The 26,330-nt window shown below is 52.8% G+C and overlaps 1 protein-coding gene across 1 annotated transcript in view; it reads right to left on the minus strand.

Annotated features, from left to right (window-relative positions):
* LOC134982199 (probable C-mannosyltransferase DPY19L3) overlaps positions 1 to 26,330 on the minus strand; it is a gene marked incomplete at its 3' end in the record, with an annotated part of 187,781 nt that overhangs the window by 54,164 nt on the left and 107,287 nt on the right. The window contains exons 2-3 of the mRNA XM_063948703.1: positions 3,374 to 3,506; positions 1,801 to 1,925 (exon numbers count right to left, since the gene is read on the minus strand). Coding sequence (XP_063804773.1) covers positions 1,801 to 1,925; positions 3,374 to 3,476 — 228 coding nt within the window. The remainder of the gene's footprint in view (positions 1 to 1,800; positions 1,926 to 3,373; positions 3,507 to 26,330) is intronic.

The following is a 26,330-nucleotide window of genomic DNA, read 5'->3' on the forward strand; positions in this document are numbered from 1 at the left end:
TTCAGAGATGGGGCAGGGGGGCAGTCAGACGTCAGAGACTGAGAGGTGGGGTGCCAACATGATATAAGGCAAGTGCAGCGTGAGAACCAACTATCATCGAGCGGCTTGCTCCCGACGTGAGTCCCAGTTGTTGCTTAGCGCCCACGGGGACAACCTCCTCTGCAATTTCTGCAGGTTTTGGACTGACTGTGGACTGTTATCGGGGATACGAGCCTTGGAGTCACAAGTAGGGTATTTTTCCCGGGGACACTCTGTTTTGTCACACCTGACCGGTAGGAACATTTCCCCTTCTGGGCTATTTAGCCTCATGTTTTTCTATTTTCTCTTGTTTTATTGTATTTTACTCCATGTTTTAGATTAAATTCTTGCCATATTTCATTTACAACCAGTGCGTTGTCAGGTGTATTATCACAAATGTTCACTGCAATATTACACCTAGCCTGTAGGTGTTAAGGATTAGCGCCAATAGGGGGGTGTCGCATTTATACCTTTTAACCGGAACGTTGCGTCTTTTCAGACGCAAAGGCTGGCGGTCCCGCCTGTCGCTAGACAACGAGGACGCCAGACTGCTACTGCATCTCTGCTTGCCTTGCTAAACCGGAACGCTCTGTCTTGGGCTGCTGAATACGTGCAGCGCTGCAGCTGCATGTGATTTATCTTAATTTGTGCCCCTGCCTCTCTGGCTGTGCTACTGGTGGCTTTCCTTGTTTTACGTCAGCACCTCCCTCCCGGTTATAGTTTATGCTACCGTGTAAATAGCTGGTCCCTGTCCTCCATTCCAGCATTCTCTGACGGTTCTGTGTATACTCTGTCCGTTTACCTGCCTGTCTGTACCCACGTCTTGCTCCAGAGTCTGTTACCCTCCATCTGCCTCTTCAGTACTCCAGTACTCAGTCTGTTAGATATACCAGCTCACAGTGCCTCATCTGTCCTGGCTGAGATACCGATCTACCCTGCTCCTACCTCCTGTGGTCCAGTGAGTCTGTCACTACTCCAGCCTCTCATCTGGTGGTCTCCTGCCAATTGTGTAAGCCTCTACTGCTGGAGGTTTAAGTCCTTGTGGCACCCTAAGTACCAGTGTGCACATCGAGCAGTAAGGGAACAATGGGCGGCTGTTATAGGCAGAAAACCCTCCTTCTGGCTCTAGGGGTCTTACACAATTGTGCTGGAGTTCCATAACACCAACAAGACGGTGGTGCTGGTGAGAACTTACACTATAAGGAGAGTAAACATGGGAGGTGAACGGGAAAGTGATTTACAGACAGTGTGAGATAAGAGTGAGAGGAGAACTGGGAGGATCTCACACAGGTGGGTTTTCATGGCATGGCAGGCTGGTAGAGAGTCTAATAGGGCAGAAGAGTAGAGGGGGGAGCAACCAAAAATAAGTCTTGGATGCGGCAGTGGGAGGAGGTAGTCAGCAAGGAGACCAGAAGCCAATCAGAGGAAAAGCAGAGAGGGTGAGAGGTTGAAAAGATTGAGATGGGGTTGGAGACAAAGGAGTGAGAGGAGTGACCGAGGCTGAAGATGTTAAACTGGATTCGGCAGGAGGAAGGAAGCCAATGAAGGAGTTGAGGGAGAGATGAGAAAGGAAGATTAGGTAAGCGGCAGCACTGAGAGACAAGACAGAGGGAAACCAGAGAGAAGGAGGTTGCAGTAGTCCAAGTGGGAAATGACAAGGGTATGAATAAGAGGTTTGGCAGAGGGAAGAGTCAAGGATGAGTAACAGGCGGCAGACTGAGGGGCAGACGAGAGGAGAGTGATAGCAATAGAAAGCCTTAATAAAGTAATATTGTATTGCACCTTAATATTGGAGAACCACAAATCGTTCTCATGGAGGGTGGCCACATAGTAAGAGGTGAGTAGCCCAAGACACAAAGCGATTATCCCTCCTACAATGTAACACAGTAGACTCCATGCACTGGGGCCTGTAATCAGAGGAGACAAGAAGCATTCTGATTATTACACATTCTCTCAGAGCATCACACAATGCAAGTAACAGGCCGGAGACTTTCTCCTCTGACCCTGGTCCGTCTTACACATTTCCAGCCACAATCATGTAAATGATCCATGTAATGTGTTCATGCCAATTGTCTGCACGTAACATAAGCAGTGCCATGTGGGGTCACTGATCTCACCTTTACTGTAGCAGAGTACACAGAGGCTAGCATAAGCCGGTAAGAATGAGAAGCTGCGCAGCCCCCCCCCCCCCCGCCCCCACAACAGCCCCTCCCCGCCCCCACAACAGCCCCTCCCCGCCCCCACAACATCCCCGCCCCCACAACAGCCCCTCCCCGCCCCCACAACAGCCCCTCCCCGCCCCCTCAACAGCCCCTCCTCGGCCCCACTACAGCCCCTCCCCGCCCCCACAACAGCCCCTCCCCGCCCCCACAACAGCCCCTCCCCGCCCCACAACAGCCCCTCCCCGCCCCCACAACAGCCCCTCCTCGGCCCCACAACAGCCCCTCCCTGCCCCCACAACAGCCCCTCCCTGCCCCCACAACAGCCCCTCCCCGCCCCCACAACAGCCCCTCCCCGCCCCCACAACAGCCCCTCCTCGGCCCCACAACAGCCCCTCCCTGCCCCCACAACAGCCCCTCCCTGCCCCCACAACAGCCCCTCCCCGCCCCCACAACAGCCCCTCCCCGGCCCCACAACAGCCCCTCCTCGCCCCCACAACAGCCCCTCCCCGCCCCCACAACAGCCCCTCCTCGCCCCCACAACAGCCCCTCCCCGCCCCCACAACAGCCCCTCCTCGCCCCCACAACAGCCCCTCCCCGCCCCCACAACAGCCCCTCCCCGCCCCCACACAGCCCCTCCTCGCCCCCACAACAGCCCCTCCTCGCCCCCACAACAGCCCCTCCCCGCCCCCACAACAGCCCCTCCCCGCCCCCACAACAGCCCCTCCTCGGCCCCACAACAGCCCCTCCCTGCCCCCACAACAGCCCCTCCCCGCCCCCACAACAGCCCCTCCCCGCCCCCACAACAGCCCCTCCCCGCCCCCACAACAGCCCCTCCCCGGCCCCACAACAGCCCCTCCTCGGCCCCACAACAGCCCCTCCCTGCCCCCACAACAGCCCCTCCCCGCCCCCACAACAGCCCCTCCCCGCCCCCACAACAGCCCCTCCCCGCCCCCACAACAGCCCCTCCTCGTCCCCACAACAGCCCCTCCCCGTCCCCACAACAGCCCCTCCTCGCCCCCACAACAGGGGTTAAGTTCAGACTTGTGTGTCAACATGATGTACCCGTCGACTTTTTGGCTGTCAACACATTGTATGTATGGATATTATGGTGTCTATATAATGATTGTGTCATTGTGATTGTCAATAAAACATCCCACAATAAACAAGTGCTTATATACGGTACATAAACTCACCGGTAACATCTTTTGCATTCTGCTTTGCGACCTTTTGCGCAGGCGATCTGTGGTGACTTTGCTCAGACGCGTTGACCCTCTTTCTCTGCCGCACAGTCGTCATTGTATTAGTAACCTTCGCATTGGTCTCATTCTGATTGGTGGAGAACACAGACATTGTCACACAAGAACAGTCAGGTACTTACAGTACGGAAACAATGACATTTTATGAATTGAAGAAGGGCCAGAAACAGCTGCGGGTTACGGACATAACAGTGACAGGTCAGCCTCAGCCCAGCTAATCGCATGCAGATGTGCTCCTGATCGGCTACAATGGCTGATGTGTAAAACGTTAGCTGTGACGGAGATGAGATACTGAGCTGGTTCTGGAGTCACATGAATATATAGGTTTGTGCTAATGTACTTTGCACTCGGAGCACTGGACAGACACCCGACAACAAGCACCAGGTGTCTGCAGGAATCATGGCAGTACCAGGGCAGGAACAGGGGCAGAAAGTCCTCCAAACGCGTTATGTCAGGAGATTACAACTTAAATACAGAGTGAAAACGCTGGACGCTGCGCGCTGGTTATCAGGGGGCGCCGCCATTCTCTCTATGCGTGGCTCTCTTTATAAAATACCAGGACTGGGCATGGTCATCTAATGCTGCCTCCTGTTCTCAGCCACCATCTTTACCTATCTGTATGCAAGCAGGACACCAAGTTACTGCTATGATCAGATTATTATTACACACATCCTCATTAGGTGAGCTCATTAGCTCTTCATCTCTACGCTGAGGATACTCAGATCTATCTTTCCTCCCCTGACCTCTCCCCGGCTCTCCTCACTCGTATCTCCAACTGTCGCTCTGCTGTCTCCTCCTGGATGTCCCAGCGCTTTCTTACACCTAACATGTCTAAGACTTCCCTCCCTCCCGCATACCCTCACCTCCCACAATCTCATTATCTATTGATGGCACTACTATCTCCTCTAGCCCCCATGTGCGCTGTCTTGGAGTAATCCTTATCCTTGTCTCCTCCCTCTCCTTCAAACCACACATTCAGTACCTCACAAAAATATTTCCAGGATCAGACCCTTTCTCACCCAGGACGCTGCTAAGACCCTCATCCACTCACTGGTCATCTCCAGACTGGACTACTGTAATCTCCTCCTATCTGGCCTCCCTGACAAATACCTCTCTCCACTCCAATCTATCCTCAATGCTGCTGCCCGTCTCATCTTCCTCACCAAACGTACTACGTCCACCTCTCCTCTCTTACTAGCCCCTCACTGGCTCCCCTTCCCTTTCAGAATCCATTTCAAGCTTCTCACACTCGCTTACAAAGCCCTCACCCACTCCTCTCCCATCTACATCTCTGACCTTATCTCTCTTTACACTCCCACCTGTCCTCTTCGCTCTACTAATGCACGCCGTCTCTCCTGTCTTCTGATTACCTCCTCCCACTCCTACCGACAAGATTTTTCACGTGCTGCTCCCTTTCTCTGGAATTCTCTACCTCTCCCCATCTGACTCTCCACCTCTCTACAAAACTTCAAACAGGCTCTCAAGATCCACTTCTTCACCAAACCAAGCCAACTCTCCTCCTAACCCTCTTGTCTATGCTCACTGTCTACCCCTTCTGTGTCACTCCAGTCTGTTAGCCCCTCACCTTTTAGATTGTAAGCTCACAAGAGCAGGGACTTCTTTCCTCATGTGCCTTTCCTTCTCTTACTTACACTATCTCATACTCCATGCTCCCTTTGATGGCACCTAACCCCGGGTTTTCTATACCTGTCCTATATTGTCATGTACTGTAAGTGCGGTTTTCTTGTTTGCTCATTTTATTATTTACTGTGTAATGGGCGCTGCGGATCCCTTGTGGCGCCATATAAATAAAGGATAATAATAATAATAATACTAATATTGTATAGACTTTACAAAGCAACATCATATTAAACAACACTGTAGTATATAGGAAATTGTAAGACAAATCCATCAGACATGTGTGTCTAGGTTACTCCCAGCGCTCACTCTTAAACAAGAAAATACATACGTGTAACTGATTTAAAAAATAATAAGATTTTACTTACCGGTAAATCTATTTCTCGTAGTCCGTAGAAGATGCTGGGACTCCGTAAGTACCATGGGGATAGACGGGCTCCGCAGGAGATAGAGCACTTTAAGAAAGCTTTGGACTCTGGGTGTGCACTGGCTCCTCCCTCTATGCCCCTCCTCCAGACCTCAGTTAGGGAAACTGTGCCCAGAGGAGATGGACAGTTCGAGGAAGGATTTTTGTAAATCTAAGGGCGAGATCCATACCAGCCACACCAATCACACCGTATAACTTGTGATACACTACCCAGTCAACAGTATGTACAACAACATAGCCACGGTTCAACCGATAAACTATAACATAACCCTTATGTAAGCAACAACTATATACAAGTCTTGCAGAAGAAGTCCGCACTTGGGACGGGCGCCCAGCATCCTCTACGGACTACGAGAAATAGATTTACCGGTAAGTAAAATCTTATTTTCTCTAACATCCTAGTGGATGCTGGGGACTCCGTAAGGACCATGGGGATTATACCAAAGCTCCCAAACGGGCGGGAGAGTGCGGATGACTCTGCAGCACCGATTGAGCAAATATGAGGTCCTCATCAGCCAGGGTATCAAACTTGTAGAACTTTGCAAAGGTGTTTGAACCCAACCAAGTAGCTGCTCGGCACAACTGTAATGCCGAGACCCCTCGGGCAGCCGTCCAAGAAGAGCCCACTTTCCTAGTGGAATGGGCCTTAACCGATTTAGGCAATGGCAAACCTGCCGTAGAATGCGCCTGCTGAATCGTATTACAGATCCAGCGAGCAATAGTCTGCTTTGAAGTAGGAGCCTTGTTGGCCGCATACAGAACAAACAGAGCTTCAGTCTTCCTGATTCTAGCCGTTCTGGTCACATAAATCTTCAAAGCCCTGACCACATCCAGGGACTCTGAATCCTTCAAGTCCCGTGTAGCCACAGGCACGACAATAGGTTGGTTCACATGAAAAGATGAGACCACTTTTGGCAGAAATTGAGGACGAGTCCTCAACTCTGCCCTATCCACGTGAAAAACCAAGTATGGGCTTTTATGTGATAAAGCTGCCAATTCTGAAACACGTTTTGCCGAAGCCAATGCCAACAACATGACCACTTTCCACGTGAGGTATTTCAACTCCACAGTTTTGAGTGGTTCAAACCAAGGTGACTTGAGGAAACGTAACACCACTTTAAGATCCCAAGGCGCCACCGGAGGCACAAAGGGAGGCTGAATATGCAGCACACCCTTCACAAAAGTCTGTACTTCAGGAAGAGAGGCTAATTCTCTTTGAAAGAAAATGGATAAGGCCGAAATTTGGACCTTTATGGACCCTAATTTCAGGCCCAAAGTCACTCCTGTTTGAAGGAAGTGAAGTAGACGGCCCAAATGGAACTCCTCCGTAGGAGCAGCTCTGGCCTCACACCAAGAAACATATTTTCGCCATATACGGTGATAATGTTTTAACGTCACGTCTTTCCTAGCCTTGATCAGGGTAGGAATGACCTCCTCCGGAATCCCTTTTTCCGCTAGGATCCGGCGTTCAACTGCCATGCCGTCAAACTCAGCCGCGGTAAGTCTTGGAACAGACAGGGCCCCTGCCGCAGCAGGTCCTGCCTTAGAGGAAGAGGCCACGGATCTTCTGTGAGCAACTCTTGCAGCTCCGGATACCAAGTCCTCCGTGGCCAATCTGGAACAATGAGGATTGTTCTGACCCTGCTTATTCTTATTATTCTCAACACTTTGGGTATGAGAGGAAGAGGAGGAAACACATAGACCGATCTGAACACCCAAGGTGTCACCAGAGCGTCTACCGCTACCGCCTGAGGGTCCCTTGACCTGGCGCAATACCGCTTTAGCTTTTTGTTGACACGGGATGCCATCATGTATATTTGAGGCAGTCCCCACCGACCCGTGATCTGTGCGAAGACTTCTTGATGAAGTCCCCACTCTCCCGGATGCAGGTCGTGCCTGCTGAGGAAGCCCGCCTCCCAGTTGTCCACCCCCAGGATGAACACTGCTGATAGCGCGCTTACATGGCCTTCCGCCCAGCGTACAATCCTGGTCGCTTCTGCCATGGCCACTCTGCTCCTCGTTCCGCCTTGGCGGTTTATATGAGCCACTGCCGTAACATTGTCTGACTGAATCAGAACCGTTTTTTCCCGAAGCAATTCCTCCGCTTGATGCAGGGCGTTGTATATGGCCCTCAACTCCAGGGCGTTGATGTGGAGACAAGTCTCTAGATTTGACCAGAGACCTTGGAAATTTCTTCCCAGTGTGACTGCTCCCCAGCCTCGGAGGCTTGCGTCCGTGGTCACCAGGACCCAGTCCTGAATGCCAAACCTGCGACCCTCTAGTAGGTGAGCACTGTGCAGCCACCACAGGAGAGATACCCTGGTCCTGGGAGACAGGGTGATCCTTCAATGCATTTGTAAATGGGACCCGGACCACCTGCCCAAGAGGTCCCATTGAAAAGTCCTCGCATGGAACCTGCCGAAAGGGATGGCCTCGTATGAAGCCACCATCTTCCCCAAGACCCGCGTGCAATGTTGCACTGAAACCTGTTTTGGTTTTAATAGGTTCCTGACCAGGGCTATGAGCTCCTGAACCTTTTCGACCGGAAGAAAAACCTTTTTCTGGTCTGTGCCTAGAATCAGGCCCAAAAAAGTTAGACGCGTTGTAGGGACTAGCTGGGACTTCGGTATATTGAGAATCCAGCCGTGTAACTGCAACGTCTTCATGGACAGAGACACGCTGTCCAGCAACTTCTCCTGAGATCTCGCCTTTATGAGGAGATCGTCCAAGTATGGGATAATTGTGACCCCCTGCCTGCGCAGGAGCACCATCTTTTCCGCCATTACCTTGGTGAAAATCCTCGGGGCCGTGGAAAGCCCAAACGGCAACGTCTGAAATTGGTAGTGACAGTCCTGCACTGCAAATCTCAGGAACGCCTGATGAGGGGGGAATACCGGAACATGAAGGTAAGCATCCTTTATGTCCAGGGACACCATCCAATCCCCCCCCCCCCTCCAGGCTGGCGATGACCGCCCTGAGTGATTCCATTTTGAACTTGAACCTCTTCAAGTACAGGTTCAGGGATTTTAGGTTTAAAATGGGTCTGACCGAACCGTCCGGTTTGGGGACCACAAACAGGGTTGAGTAATATCCCTCTCCTTGCTGGAGATGAGGAACTGTGACAATCACCTGTTGAATATACAATTTTTGGATTGCTGCCAACACTAGCTCCCTCTCTGACGGGGAAGCCGGCAGAGCCGACTTGAAAAACCGTCGAGGAGGCAAGTCTTCGAATTCCAGCCTGTATCCTTGAGAAACAATCTCTAATGCCCAGGGATCCACCTGCGAGTGAACCCAGACGTGGCTGAAAAACCGAAGACGAGCCCCCACTAGATCTGCCTCCCCCCGGGAAGCCCCAGCGTCATGCGGTGGACTTTGCAGACGCAGGGGAGGACTTCTGCTCTTGGGAACTAGCTGTGTGCAGCTTCTTTCCCCTGCCTTTCCCTCTGGCAACAAAGGACGATCCCCGTACCTTTTTGTTTTTATTGGAACGAAAGGACTGCATTTGATAATGAGGTGCCTTTTTTGGATGCTGCGGGGGGACATAAGGTAAGAAATTCGACTTACCAGTCGTAGCAGTAGAGACAAGGTCCGAGAGGCCGTCTCCAAACAACTCCTCCCCTTTGTAAGGCAAGGACTCCATATGCCGCTTTGAATCGGCGTCTCCCGTCCACTGTCGGGTCCACAAGAGCCGCCTTGCAGAAATAGACATAGCATTTATTCTGGAGCTTAATAAACAAATGTCTCTCTGAGCATCTCTCATATACAAGGCAGCATCTCTGATATGCTCTATGGTCATTTGAATAGCATCCCTATCTAAGGTGTCAATCTCCGTAGATAAGGAGTCTGCCCATGCCACAACCGCACTACAAACCCAGGCCGACGCCATAGCCGGTCTAGCAATAGTACCTGAATGAGTGTAAATGTGCTTCAAGGTAATTTCCTGCCTGTGGTCAGCAGGATCCTTGAGGGAAGCCGTATCCTGAGAAGGCAGTGCCACCTTTTTGGACAAGCGTGTCAGCGCCTTGTCTACTTTAGGCGAAGATTCCCATCGTATCCTGTCCGTTTGTGGAAAAGGATACGCCATAAGAATCCTTTTGGGAACTTGTGGTCTCCTATCCGGAGATTCCCAAGCCTTTTCGCACAATTCACTCAGTTCAAATGAGGACGGAAAGGTGACTTCAGGCGGTTTCCCTTTATACATGTGTACCCTCGTGTCAGGGACAGGGGGTTCCTCAGTAATATGCAAAACCTCTTTAATGGCAATAATCATGTACCGAATACCTTTTGCCACCCTCGGCTGTAATTTTGCATCTTCATAGTCGACACTAGAGTCAGTATCCGTGTCGGTATCTGTGTCATCGATCTGGGATATGGTGCGCTTCTGATACCCCGAAGGGCCTGACGCCACAGGGACAGGCATGGACTGGCTATCTGACTGATCCCTAGATTCAGCCTTGTGCAACCTTTTATGCAATAGATTGACATTTGCATTCAAGATATTCAGCATATCCACCCATTCCGGTGTCGGTGTTGCCGACGGCGACATGACATTCAAGCACTCCCCCTCCACATTAAGCGAGCCTTCCTCGGCAAACATGTCGACACACGCGTACCGACACACTTCACACACACAGGGAACCTCTTTTCTGAAGACAGTATCCCCTTCAAGGCCCTTTGGAGAGACAGAGAGAGAGTATGCCAGCACACACCCCAGCGCAATGACCCTGGAGACCAACACAAAATGTTTTTCCCCAGCAGCGCTGTATAATATGAAAACCGCCAATTATGTGCCCCCGCCCCCCTTCTCTTTTAAACACCCCTTCACCGTGTGTAAGCAGGGAAGAGTCCGGGGAGCTTCCTCTCAGCGGTGCTGTGGAGAGAAAATGGCGCTGGTGAGTGCTGAGGGAGAAGCCCCGCCCCCTCGGCGGCAGGCTTCTGTCCCGCTCAAACTTACTAAAATATGGCGGGGGCTCTTTTATATACATGTACAGTGCCCACCTGTACATGCATATTGTCTTTTGCCATGTAGAGGTTTATATTGCTGCCCAGAGCGCGCCCATCCCCCCCGCGCCCTGCACCCTTACAGTGACCGGAGTGTGTGAGGTGTATGGGAGCAATGACGCACAGCTGCAGTGCTGTGCGTTACCTCCGTGAAGCTGAAGGCTTCTGCCGCCTGACGACTTCTGTCTTCTGTTCTTCTAGCTCTGTGAGGAGAACGGCGGCGCGGCTCCGGGGGTGGACGCCCAGAAAGAACCTGCGTTCACCCCCTCTGGAGCTAATGGTGTCCAGTAGCCGAGGAAGCAGAGCCTATCTTAGACAAGAAGGTCTGCTCCTCTCTCCTCAGTCCCTCGATGCAGGGAGCCTGTTGCCAGCAGTGCTCCCTGTAAAAAAGTAGAAAAAAATCCAAACAAAAATGCTTCTAGGCAGAGAACTCAGGGAGCTCTCTGCAGTGCACCCATCTTGCTCTGGGCACAGTATAAAACTGAGGTCTGGAGGAGGGGCATAGAGGGAGGAGCCAGTGCACACCCAGAGTCCAAAGCTTTCTTAAAGTGCCCTATCTCCTGCGGAGCCCATCTATTCCCTATGGTCCTTACGGTGTCCCAGCATCCTCAAGGACGTTAGAGAAATATATAATTTATTTATTCTTGATACAGAATATACGTAATAAAATGAATGTGTAACTGTTAGTATAAGTACAAATCTGCGCTCAGGTATTAGTAAGAAGGTTATACAATGTGTAGTATGAATATCTAGGAGAAATAAAACTTATAAAAATGTATATGTTGTTGTGTATTCCTAATACCGGAATACATACATTGAACAACTGTGGTCATTCCGAATTGATCACTGGCTGCATTTGTTCACAGTGCAGCGATCAGGCTTAAAAACGGCAGTTCTGCGCATGCGGCGCAATGTGCACGCGCGATGTACGGGCACAACGAACGATGTCGTTTTGCACAGGGTCTAGCGATGCATTTCAGTCGCACTGGTGGCCGCAGAGTGATTGACATGAAGTGGGCGTTTCTGGGTGGCAACTGACCGTTTTCAGGGAGTGTTCGGAAAAACGCAGGCGTGCCAGGGAAAACGCAGGCGTGGCTGGGCGAACGCTGGGTGGGTGTGTGACGTTAAATCCGGAACTGAACAGTCTGAAGTGATCGCAAGCGCTGAGTAGGTTTTGAGCTACTCCGAAACTACACAAAATTTTTTTGCAGGCGCTCTGCGATATAAACGTTCGCACTTCTGCTAAGCTAAAATACACTCCCAGTGGGCGGCGGAATAGCGTTTGCACGGATGTTAAAAACTGCTAGCGAGCGATCAACTCGGAATGACCCCCAGTGACAGAAAACTGACAACATATAAGGCAAGAATGGAATCAAGAGTATAAAATAAAAAGATTTTTTATGTTGAGTATTTAGTAGGAACACATGCGTTTCACTCTCCTATTCAATTGTGCAGCGGTGTTACTTGGATTTCTTCTAATAAAAGACTCGTGTGCACTCCACGCATACTGCTCAGACACACGCACTCCAAGTATACTGCTCAGACACACGCACTCCAAGTATACTGCTCAGAACACACGCACTCCAAGTATACTGCTCAGAACACACGCACTCCAAGTATACTGCTCAGAACACACGCACTCCAAGTATACTGCTCAGAACACACGCACTCCACGTATACTGCTCAGACACACGCACTCCAAGTATACTGCTCAGACACACGCACTCCACGTATACTGCTCAGAACACACGCACTCCAAGTATACTGCTCAGACACACGCACTCCACGTATACTGCTCAGACACACGCACTCCAAGTATACTGCTCAGACACACGCACTCCACGTATACTGCTCAGAACACACGCACTCCAAGTATACTGCTCAGAACACACGCACTCCAAGTATACTGCTCAGACACACGCACTCCACGTATACTGCTCAGAACACACGCACTCCAAGTATACTGCTCAGACACACGCACTCCAAGTATACTGCTCAGAACACACGCACTCCAAGTATACTGCTCAGAACACACGCACTCCAAGTATACTGCTCAGAACACACACACTCCAAGTATACTGCTCAAAACACACGCACTCCAACTATACTGCTCAGACACACGCACTCCACGTATACTGCTCAGACACACGCACTCCAAGTATACTGCTCAGACACACGCACTTCAAGTATACTGCTCAGACACACGCACTCCACGCATACCGCTCAGAACACACGCATTCCAAGTATACCGCTCAGAACACACGCACTCCAAGTATACTGCTCAGAACACACGCACTCCACGCATACTGCTCAGACACACGCACTCCACGCATACTGCTCAGACACACGCACTCCAAGTATACTGCTCAGAACACACACTCTCCACGCATACTGCTCAGACACACGCACTCCACGCATACTGCTCAGACACACGCACTCCACGCATACTGCTCAGACACACGCACTCCACGCATACTGCTCAGAACACACGCACTCCAAGTATACCGCTCAGAACACACGCACTCCACGCATACCGCTCAGACACACGCACTCCACGCATACTGCTCAGACACACGCACTCCACGCATACTGCTCAGACACACGCACTCCACGCATACTGCTCAGACACACGCACTCCAAGTATACTGCTCAGACACACGCACTCCAAGTATACTGTTCAGACACACGCACTCCACGCATACTGCTCAGACACACGCACTCCACGCATACTGCTCAGACACACACACTCCACGCATACTGCTCAGACACACGCACTCCACGCATACTGCTCAGACACACGCACTCCACGCATACTGCTCAGACACACGCACTCCACGCATACTGCTCAGACACACGCACTCCACGCATACTGCTCAGAACACACGCACTCCAAGTATACTTCTCAGACACACGCACTCCAAGTATACTGCTCAAACACACGCACTCCACTCATACTGCTCAGACACACGCACTCCACGCATACTGCTCAGACACACGCACTCCACGCATACTGCTCAGACACACGCACTCCACGCAACCTGCTCAGACACACGCACTCCACGCATACTGCTCAGACACACGCACTCCACGCATACTGCTCAGACACGCGCACTCCAAGTATACTGCTCAGACACACGCACTCCAATTATACTGCTCAGAACACACGCACTCCAATTATACTGCTCAGAACACACGCACTCCACTCATACTGCTCAGACACACGCACTCCACGCATACTGCTCAGACACACACACTCCACGCATACTGCTCAGACACACACACTCCACGCATACTGCTCAGACACACGCACTCCACGCATACTGCTCAGACACACGCACTCCACGCATACTGCTCAGAACACACGCACTCCAAGTATACTGCTCAGACACACGCACTCCAAGTATACTGCTCAAACACACGCACTCCACTCATACTGCTCAGACACACGCACTCCACGCATACTGCTCAGACACACTCACTCCACGCATACTGCTCAGACACACGCACTCCAAGTATACTGCTCAGACACACGCACTCCACGCATACTGCTCAGACACACGCACTCCACGCATACTGCTCAGACACACGCACTCCACGCATACTGCTCAGACACGCGCACTCCACGCATACTGCTCAGACACGCGCACTCCAAGTATACTGCTCAGACACGCGCACTCCAAGTATACTGCTCAGACACACGCACTCCAATTATACTGCTCAGAACACACGCACTCCAAGTATACTGCTCAAACACACGCACTCCACTCATACTGCTCAGACACACGCACTCCACGCATACTGCTCAGACACACACACTCCACGCATACCGCTCAGACACACGCACTCCAAGTATACTGCTCAGACACACGCACGCCACGCATACTGCTCAGACACACGCACTCCACGCATACTGCTCAGACACACGCACTCCACGCATACTGCTCAGACACACGCACTCCACGCATACTGCTCAGACACGCGCACTCCACGCATACTGCTCAGACACGCGCACTCCAAGTATACTGCTCAGACACACGCACTCCACGCATACTGCTCAGACACACGCACTCCAAGTATACTGCTCAGACACACGCACTCCAATTATACTGCTCAGAACACACGCACTCCAAGTATACTGCTCAAACACACGCACTCCACTCATACTGCTCAGACACACGCACTCCACGCATACTGCTCACACACACTCCACGCATACTGCTCAGACACACGCACTCCACGCATACTGCTCAGACACGCGCACTCCACGCATACTGCTCAGACACGCGCACTCCAAGTATACTGCTCAGACACACGCACTCCACGCATACTGCTCAGACACACGCACTCCACGCATACTGCTCAGACACACGCACTCCAAGTATACTGCTCAAACACACGCACTCCACTCATACTGCTCAGACACACGCACTCCACGCATACTGCTCACACACACAAACTCCACGCATACTGCTCAGACACACGCACTCCAAGTATACTGCTCAGACACACGCACTCCACGCATACTGCTCAGACACACGCACTCCACGCATACTGCTCAGACACACGCACTCCAAGTATACTGCTCAGACACACGCACGCCACGCATACTGCTCAGACACACGCACTCCACGCATACTGCTCAGACACACGCACTCCACGCATACTGCTCAGACACACGCACTCCACGCATACTGCTCAGACACGCGCACTCCACGCATACTGCTCAGACACGCGCACTCCAAGTATACTGCTCAGACACACGCACTCCACGCATACTGCTCAGACACACGCACTCCAAGTATACTGCTCAGACACACGCACTCCAATTATACTGCTCAGAACACACGCACTCCAAGTATACTGCTCAAACACACGCACTCCACTCATACTGCTCAGACACACGCACTCCACGCATACTGCTCACACACACTCCACGCATACTGCTCAGACACACGCACTCCAAGTATACTGCTCAGACACACGCACTCCACGCATACTGCTCAGACACACGCACTCCACGCATACTGCTCAGATACCCGCACTCCACGCATACTGCTCAGACACACGCACTCCAAGTATACTGCTCAAACACACGCACTCCACGCATACTGCTCAGACACACGCACTCCACGCATACTGCTCAGACACACGCACTCCACGCATACTGCTCAGACACACGCACTCCACGCACACTGCTCAGACACACGCACTCCACGCATACTGCTCAGACACACGCACTCCACGCATACTGCTCAGACACACGCACTCCACGCATACTGCTCAGACACACGCACTCCACGCATACTGCTCAGACACACGCACTCCACGCATACTGCTCAGACACACGCACTCCACGCATACTGCTCAGACACACGCACTCCACGCATACTGCTCAGACACGCGCACTCCACGCATACTGCTCAGACACACGCACTCCAAGTATACTGCTCAGACACACGCACTCCAAGTATACTGCTCAGACACACGCACTCCAATTATACTGCTCAGAACACACGCACTCCAAGTATACTGCTCAGACACACGCACTCCACGCATACTGCTCAGACACACGCACTCCACGCATACTGCTCAGACACACGCACTCCACGCATACTGCTCAGACACACGCACTCCACGCATACTGCTCAGACACACGCACTCCACGCATACTGCTCAGACACACGCACTCCACGCATACTGCTCAGACACACGCACTCCACGCATACTGCTCAGACACGCGCACTCCACGCATACTGCTCAGACACGCGCACTCCAAGTATACTGCTCAGACACACGCACTCCAAGTATACTGCTCAGACACACGCACTCCAATTATACTGCTCAGAACACACGCACTCCAAGTATACTGCTCAGACACACGCACTCCACGCATACTGCTCAGACACACGCACTCCACGCATACTGCTCAGAACACACGCACTCCAAGTATACTGCTCAGACACACGCACTCCAAGTATACTGCTCAAACACACGCACTCCACTCATACTGCTCAGACACACGCACTCCACGCATACTGCTCAGACACACGCACTCCACGCATACTGCTCAGACACACGCACTCCAAGTATACTGCTCAGACACACGCACTCCACGCATACTGCTCAGACACACGCACTCCACGCATACTGCTCAGACACACGCACTCCACGCATACTGCTCAGACACACGCACTCCACGCATACTGCTCAGACACACGCACTCCAAGTATACTGCTCAAACACACGCACTCCACGCATACTGCTCAAACACACGCACTCCACGCATACTGCTCAGACACACGCACTCCACTCATACTGCTCAGACACACGCACTCCACGCATACTGCTCAGACACACGCACTCCACGCATACTGCTCAGACACACGCACTCCACGCATACTGCTCAGACACACGCACTCCACGCATACTGCTCAGGCACACGCACTCCACGCATACTGCTCAGGCACACGCACTCCACGCATACTGCTCAGACACGCGCACTCCACGCATACTGCTCAGACACGCGCACTCCAAGTATACTGCTCAGACACACGCACTCCAAGTATACTGCTCAGACACACGCACTCCAATTATACTGCTCAGAACACACGCACTCCAAGTATACTGCTCAGACACACGCACTCCACGCATACTGCTCAGACACACGCACTCCACGCATACTGCTCAGAACACACGCACTCCAAGTATACTGCTCAGACACACGCACTCCAAGTATACTGCTCAAACACACGCACTCCACTCATACTGCTCAGACACACGCACTCCACGCATACTGCTCAGACACACGCACTCCAAGTATACTGCTCAGACACACGCACTCCACGCATACTGCTCAGACACACGCACTCCACGCATACTGCTCAGACACACGCACTCCACGCATACTGCTCAGACACACGCACTCCACGCATACTGCTCAGACACGCGCACTCCAAGTATACTGCTCAGACACGCGCACTCCAAGTATACTGCTCAGACACACGCACTCCAATTATACTGCTCAGAACACACGCACTCCAAGTATACTGCTCAAACACACGCACTCCACTCATACTGCTCAGACACACGCACTCCACGCATACTGCTCACACACACACACTCCACGCATACTGCTCAGACACACGCACTCCAAGTATACTGCTCAGACACACGCACTCCACGCATACTGCTCAGACACACGCACTCCACGCATACTGCTCAGACACACGCACTCCACGCATACTGCTCAGACACACGCACTCCAAGTATACTGCTCAAACACACGCACTCCACGCATACTGCTCAAACACACGCACTCCACGCATACTGCTCAGACACACGCACTCCACGCATACTGCTCAGACACACGCACTCCACGCATACTGCTCAGACACACGCACTCCACGCATACTGCTCAGACACACGCACTCCACGCATACTGCTCAAACACACCTACTCCACGCATACTGCTCAGACACACGCACTCCACGCATACTGCTCAGACACACGCACTCCACGCATACTGCTCAGACACACGCACTCCACGCATACTGCTCAGACACGCGCACTCCACGCATACTGCTCAGATACGCGCACTCCAAGTATACTGCTCAGACACACGCACTCCAAGTACACTGCTCAGAACACACGCACTCCAAGTATACTGCTCAGACACACGCACTCCACGCATACTGCTCAGACACACGCACTCCACGCATACTGCTCAGAACACACGCACTCCAAGTATACTGCTCAGACACACGCACTCCAAGTATACTGCTCAAACACACGCACTCCACTCATACTGCTCAGACACACGCACTCCACGCATACTGCTCAGACACACGCACTCCACGCATACTGCTCAGACACACGCACTCCAAGTATACTGCTCAGACACACGCACTCCACGCATACTGCTCAGACACACGCACTCCACGCATACTGCTCAGACACACGCACTCCACGCATACTGCTCAGACACACGCACTCCACGCATACTGCTCAGACACACGCACTCCACGCATACTGCTCAGACACACGCACTCCAAGTATACTGCTCACACACGCACTCCACGCATACTGCTCAGACACACGCACTCCACGCATACTGCTCAGACACACGCACTCCACGCATACTGCTCAGACACACGCACTCCAAGTATACTGCTCAAACACACGCACTCCACGCATACTGCTCAAACACACGCACTCCACGCATACTGCTCAGACACACGCACTCCACGCATACTGCTCAGACACACGCACTCCACGCATACTGCTCAGACACACGCACTCCACGCATACTGCTCAGACACACGCACTCCAAGTATACTGCTCAGACACACGCACTCCAAGTATACTGTTCAGACACACGCACTCCACGCATACTGCTCAGACACACGCACTCCAATTATACTGCTCAGAACACACGCACTCCAAGTATACTGCTCAAACACACGCACTCCACTCATACTGCTCAGACACACGCACTCCACGCATACTGCTCACACACACACACTCCACGCATACTGCTCAGACACACGCACTCCAAGAATACTGCTCAGAACACACGCACTCCACGCATACTGCTCAGACACACGCACTCCACGCATACTGCTCAGACACACGCACTCCACGCATACTGCTCAGACACACGCACTCCACGCATACTGCTCAAACACACGCACTCCACGCATACTGCTCAAACACACGCACTCCACGCATACTGCTCAGACACACGCACTCCACGCATACTGCTCAGACACACGCACTCCACGCATACTGCTCAGACACACGCACTCCACGCATACTGCTCAGACACACGCACTCCACGCATACTGCTCAGACACACGCACTCCACGCATACTGCTCAGACACACGCACTCCACGCATACTGCTCAAACACACGCACTCCACGCATACTGCTCAGACACACGCACTCCACGCATACTGCTCAGACACACGCACTCCACGCATACTGCTCAGACACACGCACTCCACGCATACTGCTCAGACACGCGCACTCCACGCATACTGCTCAGACACGCGCACTCCAAGTATACTGCTCAGACACACGCACTCCAAGTATACTGCTCAGACACACGCACTCAAATTATACTGCTCAGAACACACGCACTCCAAGTATACTGCTCAGACACACGCACTCCACACATACTGCTCAGACACACGCACTCCACGCATACTGCTCAGACACACGCACTCCAAGTATACTGCTCAGAACACACACTCTCCACGCATACTGCTCAGACACACGCACTCCACGCATACTGCTCAGACACACGCACTCCACGCATACTGCTCAGACACACGCACTCCACGCATACCGCTCAGAACACACGCACTCCAAGTATACCGCTCAGAACACACGCACTCCACGCATACCGCTCAGACACACGCACTCCACGCATACTGCTCAGACACACGCACTCCACGCATACTGCTCAGACACACGCACTCCACGCATACTGCTCAGACACACGCACTCCAAGTATACTGCTCAGACACACGCACTCCAAGTATACTGTTCAGACACACGCACTCCACGCATACTGCTCAGACACACGCACTCCACGCATACTGCTCAGACACACACACTCCACGCATACTGCTCAGACACACGCACTCCACGCATACTGCTCAGACACACGCACTCCACGCATACTGCTAAGACACACGCACTCCACGCATACTGCTCAGACACACGCACTCCAAGTATACTTCTCAGACACACGCACTCCACTCATACTGCTCAGACACACGCACTCCACGCATACTGCTCAGACACACGCACTCCACGCATACTGCTCAGACACACGCACTCCACGCATACTGCTCAGACACACGCACTCCACGCATACTGCTCAGACACACGCACTCCACGCATACTGCTCAGACACGCGCACTCCAAGTATACTGCTCAGACACACGCACTCCAATTATACTGCTCAGAACACACGCACTCCAAGTATACTGCTCAAACACACGCACTCCACTCATACTGCTCAGACACACGCACTCCACGCATACTGCTCAGACACACACACTCCACGCATACTGCTCAGACACACACACTCCACGCATACTGCTCAGACACACGCACTCCACGCATACTGCTCAGACACACGCACTCCACGCATACTGCTCAGACACACGCACTCCACGCATACTGCTCAGACACACGCACTCCACGCATACTGCTCAGACACACGCACTCCACGCATACTGCTCAGACACACGCACTCCACGCATACTGCTCAGACACACGCACTCCAAGTATACTGCTCAGACACACGCACTCCACGCATACTGCTCAGACACACGCACTCCACGCATACTGCTCAGACACACGCACTCCACGCATACTGCTCAGACACGCGCACTCCACGCATACTGCTCAGACACGCGCACTCCAAGTATACTGCTCAGACACGCGCACTCCAAGTATACTGCTCAGACACACGCACTCCAATTATACTGCTCAGAACACACGCACTCCAAGTATACTGCTCAAACACACGCACTCCACTCATACTGCTCAGACACACGCACTCCACGCATACTGCTCAGACACACACACTCCACGCATACTGCTCAGACACACGCACTCCAAGTATACTGCTCAGACACACGCACGCCACGCATACTGCTCAGACACACGCACTCCACGCATACTGCTCAGACACACGCACTCCACGCATACTGCTCAGACACACGCACTCCACGCATACTGCTCAGACACGCGCACTCCACGCATACTGCTCAGACACGCGCACTCCAAGTATACTGCTCAGACACACGCACTCCACGCATACTGCTCAGACACACGCACTCCAAGTATACTGCTCAGACACACGCACTCCAATTATACTGCTCAGAACACACGCACTCCAAGTATACTGCTCAAACACACGCACTCCACTCATACTGCTCAGACACACGCACTCCACGCATACTGCTCACACACACTCCACGCATACTGCTCAGACACACGCACTCCAAGTATACTGCTCAGACACACGCACTCCACGCATACTGCTCAGACACACGCACTCCACGCATACTGCTCAGACACACGCACTCCACGCATACTGCTCAGACACACGCACTCCACGCATACTGCTCAGACACACGCACTCCACGCATACTGCTCAGACACACGCACTCCACGCATACTGCTCAGACACACGCACTCCACGCATACTGCTCAAACACACGCACTCCACGCATACTGCTCAGACACACGCACTCCACGCATACTGCTCAGACACACGCACTCCACGCATACTGCTCAGACACGCGCACTCCACGCATACTGCTCAGACACGCGCACTCCAAGTATACTGCTCAGACACACGCACTCCAATTATACTGCTCAGAACACACGCACTCCAAGTATACTGCTCAGACACACGCACTCCACGCATACTGCTCAGACACACGCACTCCACGCATACTGCTCAGACACACGCACTCCAAGTATACTGCTCAGAACACACACTCTCCACGCATACTGCTCAGACACACGCACTCCACGCATACTGCTCAGACACACGCACTCCACGCATACTGCTCAGACACACGCACTCCGCGCATACCGCTCAGAACACACGCACTCCAAGTATACCGCTCAGAACACACGCACTCCACGCATACTGCTCAGACACACGCACTCCACGCATACTGCTCAGACACACGCACTCCACGCATACTGCTCAAACACACGCACTCCACGCATACTGCTCAGACACACGCACTCCACGCATACTGCTAAGACACACGAACTCCACGCATACTGCTCAGACACACGCACTCCACGCATACTGCTCAGACACGCGCACTCCACGCATACTGCTCAGACACGCGCACTCCAAGTATACTGCTCAGACACACGCACTCCAAGTATACTGCTCAGACACACGCACTCCAATTATACTGCTCAGAACACACGCACTCCAAGTATACTGCTCAGACACACGCACTCCACGCATACTGCTCAGACACACGCACTCCACGCATACTGCTCAGACACACGCACTCCAAGTATACTGCTCAGAACACACACTCTCCACGCATACTGCTCAGACACACGCACTCCACGCATACTGCTCAGACACACGCACTCCACGCATACTGCTCAGACACACGCACTCCACGCATACCGCTCAGAACACACGCACTCCAAGTATACCGCTCAGAACACACGCACTCCACGCATACCGCTCAGACACACGCACTCCACGCATACTGCTCAGACACACGCACTCCACGCATACTGCTCAGACACACGCACTCCACGCATACTTCTCAGACACACGCACTCCAAGTATACTGCTCAGACACACGCACTCCAAGTATACTGTTCAGACACACGCACTCCACGCATACTGCTCAGACACACGCACTCCACGCATACTGCTCAGACACACACACTCCACGCATACTGCTCAGACACACGCACTCCACGCATACTGCTCAGACACACGCACTCCACGCATACTGCTAAGACACACGCACTCCACGCATACTGCTCAGACACACGCACTCCAAGTATACTTCTCAGACACACGCACTCCAAGTATACTGCTCAAACACACGCACTCCACTCATACTGCTCAGACACACGCACTCCACGCATACTGCTCAGACACACGCACTCCACGCATACTGCTCAGACACACGCACTCCACGCATACTGCTCAGACACACGCACTCCACGCATACTGCTCAGACACACGCACTCCACGCATACTGCTCAGACACGCGCACTCCAAGTATACTGCTCAGACACACGCACTCCAATTATACTGCTCAGAACACACGCACTCCAATTATACTGCTCAGAACACACGCACTCCAAGTATACTGCTCAAACACACGCACTCCAAGTATACTGCTCAAACACACGCACTCCACTCATACTGCTCAGACACACGCACTCCACGCATACTGCTCAGACACACACACTCCACGCATACTGCTCAGACACACACACTCCACGCATACTGCTCAGACACACGCACTCCACGCATACTGCTCAGACACACGCACTCCACGCATACTGCTCAGACACACGCACTCCACGCATACTGCTCAGACACACGCACTCCACGCATACTGCTCAGACACACGCACTCCACGCATACTGCTCAGACACACGCACTCCACGCATACTGCTCAGACACACGCACTCCAAGTATACTGCTCAGACACACGCACTCCACGCATACTGCTCAGACACACGCACTCCACGCATACTGCTCAGACACACGCACTCCACGCATACTGCTCAGACACGCGCACTCCACGCATACTGCTCAGACACGCGCACTCCCAGTATACTGCTCAGACACGCGCACTCCAAGTATACTGCTCAGACACACGCACTCCAATTATACTGCTCAGAACACACGCACTCCAAGTATACTGCTCAAACACACGCACTCCACTCATACTGCTCAGACACACGCACTCCACGCATACTGCTCAGACACACACACTCCACGCATACTGCTCAGACACACGCACTCCAAGTATACTGCTCAGACACACGCACGCCACGCATACTGCTCAGACACACGCACTCCACGCATACTGCTCAGACACACGCACTCCACGCATACTGCTCAGACACACGCACTCCACGCATACTGCTCAGACACGCGCACTCCACGCATACTGCTCAGACACGCGCACTCCAAGTATACTGCTCAGACACACGCACTCCACGCATACTGCTCAGACACACGCACTCCAAGTATACTGCTCAGACACACGCACTCCAATTATACTGCTCAGAACACACGCACTCCAAGTATACTGCTCAAACACACGCACTCCACTCATACTGCTCAGACACACGCACTCCACGCATACTGCTCACACACACTCCACGCATACTGCTCAGACACACGCACTCCAAGTATACTGCTCAGACACACGCACTCCACGCATACTGCTCAGACACACGCACTCCACGCATACTGCTCAGACACACGCACTCCACGCATACTGCTCAGACACACGCACTCCACGCATACTGCTCAGACACACGCACTCCACGCATACTGCTCAGACACACGCACTCCACGCATACTGCTCAAACACACGCACTCCACGCATACTGCTCAGACACACGCACTCCACGCATACTGCTCAGACACGCGCACTCCACGCATACTGCTCAGACACGCGCACTCCACGCATACTGCTCAGACACGCGCACTCCAAGTATACTGCTCAGACACACGCACTCCAAGTATACTGCTCAGACACACGCACTCCAATTATACTGCTCAGAACACACGCACTCCAAGTATACTGCTCAGACACACGCACTCCACGCATACTGCTCAGACACACGCACTCCACGCATACTGCTCAGACACACGCACTCCAAGTATACTGCTCAGAACACACACTCTCCACGCATACTGCTCAGACACACGCACTCCACGCATACTGCTCAGACACACGCACTCCACGCATACTGCTCAGACACACGCACTCCACGCATACCGCTCAGAACACACGCACTCCAAGTATACCGCTCAGAACACACGCACTCCACGCATACCGCTCAGACACACGCACTCCACGCATACTGCTCAGACACACGCACTCCATGCATACTGCTCAGACACACGCACTCCACGCATACTGCTCAGACACACGCACTCCAAGTATACTGCTCAGACACACGCACTCCAAGTATACTGTTCAGACACACGCACTCCACGCATACTGCTCAGACACACGCACTCCACGCATACTGCTCAGACACACACACTCCACGCATACTGCTCAGACACACGCACTCCACGCATACTGCTCAGACACACGCACTCCACGCATACTGCTAAGACACACGCACTCCACGCATACTGCTCAGACACACGCACTCCAAGTATACTTCTCAGACACACGCACTCCAAGTATACTGCTCAAACACACGCACTCCACTCATACTGCTCAGACACACGCACTCCACGCATACTGCTCAGACACACGCACTCCACGCACACTGCTCAGACACACGCACTCCACGCATACTGCTCAGACACACGCACTCCACGCATACTGCTCAGACACACGCACTCCACGCATACTGCTCAGACACGCGCACTCCAAGTATACTGCTCAGACACACGCACTCCAATTATACTGCTCAGAACACACGCACTCCAATTATACTGCTCAGAACACACGCACTCCAAGTATACTGCTCAAACACACGCACTCCACTCATACTGCTCAGACACACGCACTCCACGCATACTGCTCAGACACACACACTCCACGCATACTGCTCAGACACACACACTCCACGCATACTGCTCAGACACACGCACTCCACGCATACTGCTCAGACACACGCACTCCACGCATACTGCTCAGACACACGCACTCCACGCATACTGCTCAGACACACGCACTCCACGCATACTGCTCAGACACACGCACTCCACGCATACTGCTCAGACACACGCACTCCACGCATACTGCTCAGACACACGCACTCCAAGTATACTGCTCAGACACACGCACTCCACGCATACTGCTCAGACACACGCACTCCAAGTATACTGCTCAGACACACGCACTCCAAGTATACTGCTCAGACACACGCACTCCAATTATACTGCTCAGAACACACGCACTCCAAGTATACTGCTCAGACACACGCACTCCACGCATACTGCTCAGACACACGCACTCCACGCATACTGCTCAGAACACACGCACTCCAAGTATACTGCTCAGACACACGCACTCCAAGTATACTGCTCAAACACACGCACTCCA

This window comes from Pseudophryne corroboree (assembly GCF_028390025.1).
Source record: "Pseudophryne corroboree isolate aPseCor3 chromosome 11 unlocalized genomic scaffold, aPseCor3.hap2 SUPER_11_unloc_6, whole genome shotgun sequence".
Taxonomy (NCBI): Eukaryota; Metazoa; Chordata; class Amphibia; order Anura; family Myobatrachidae; genus Pseudophryne; species Pseudophryne corroboree.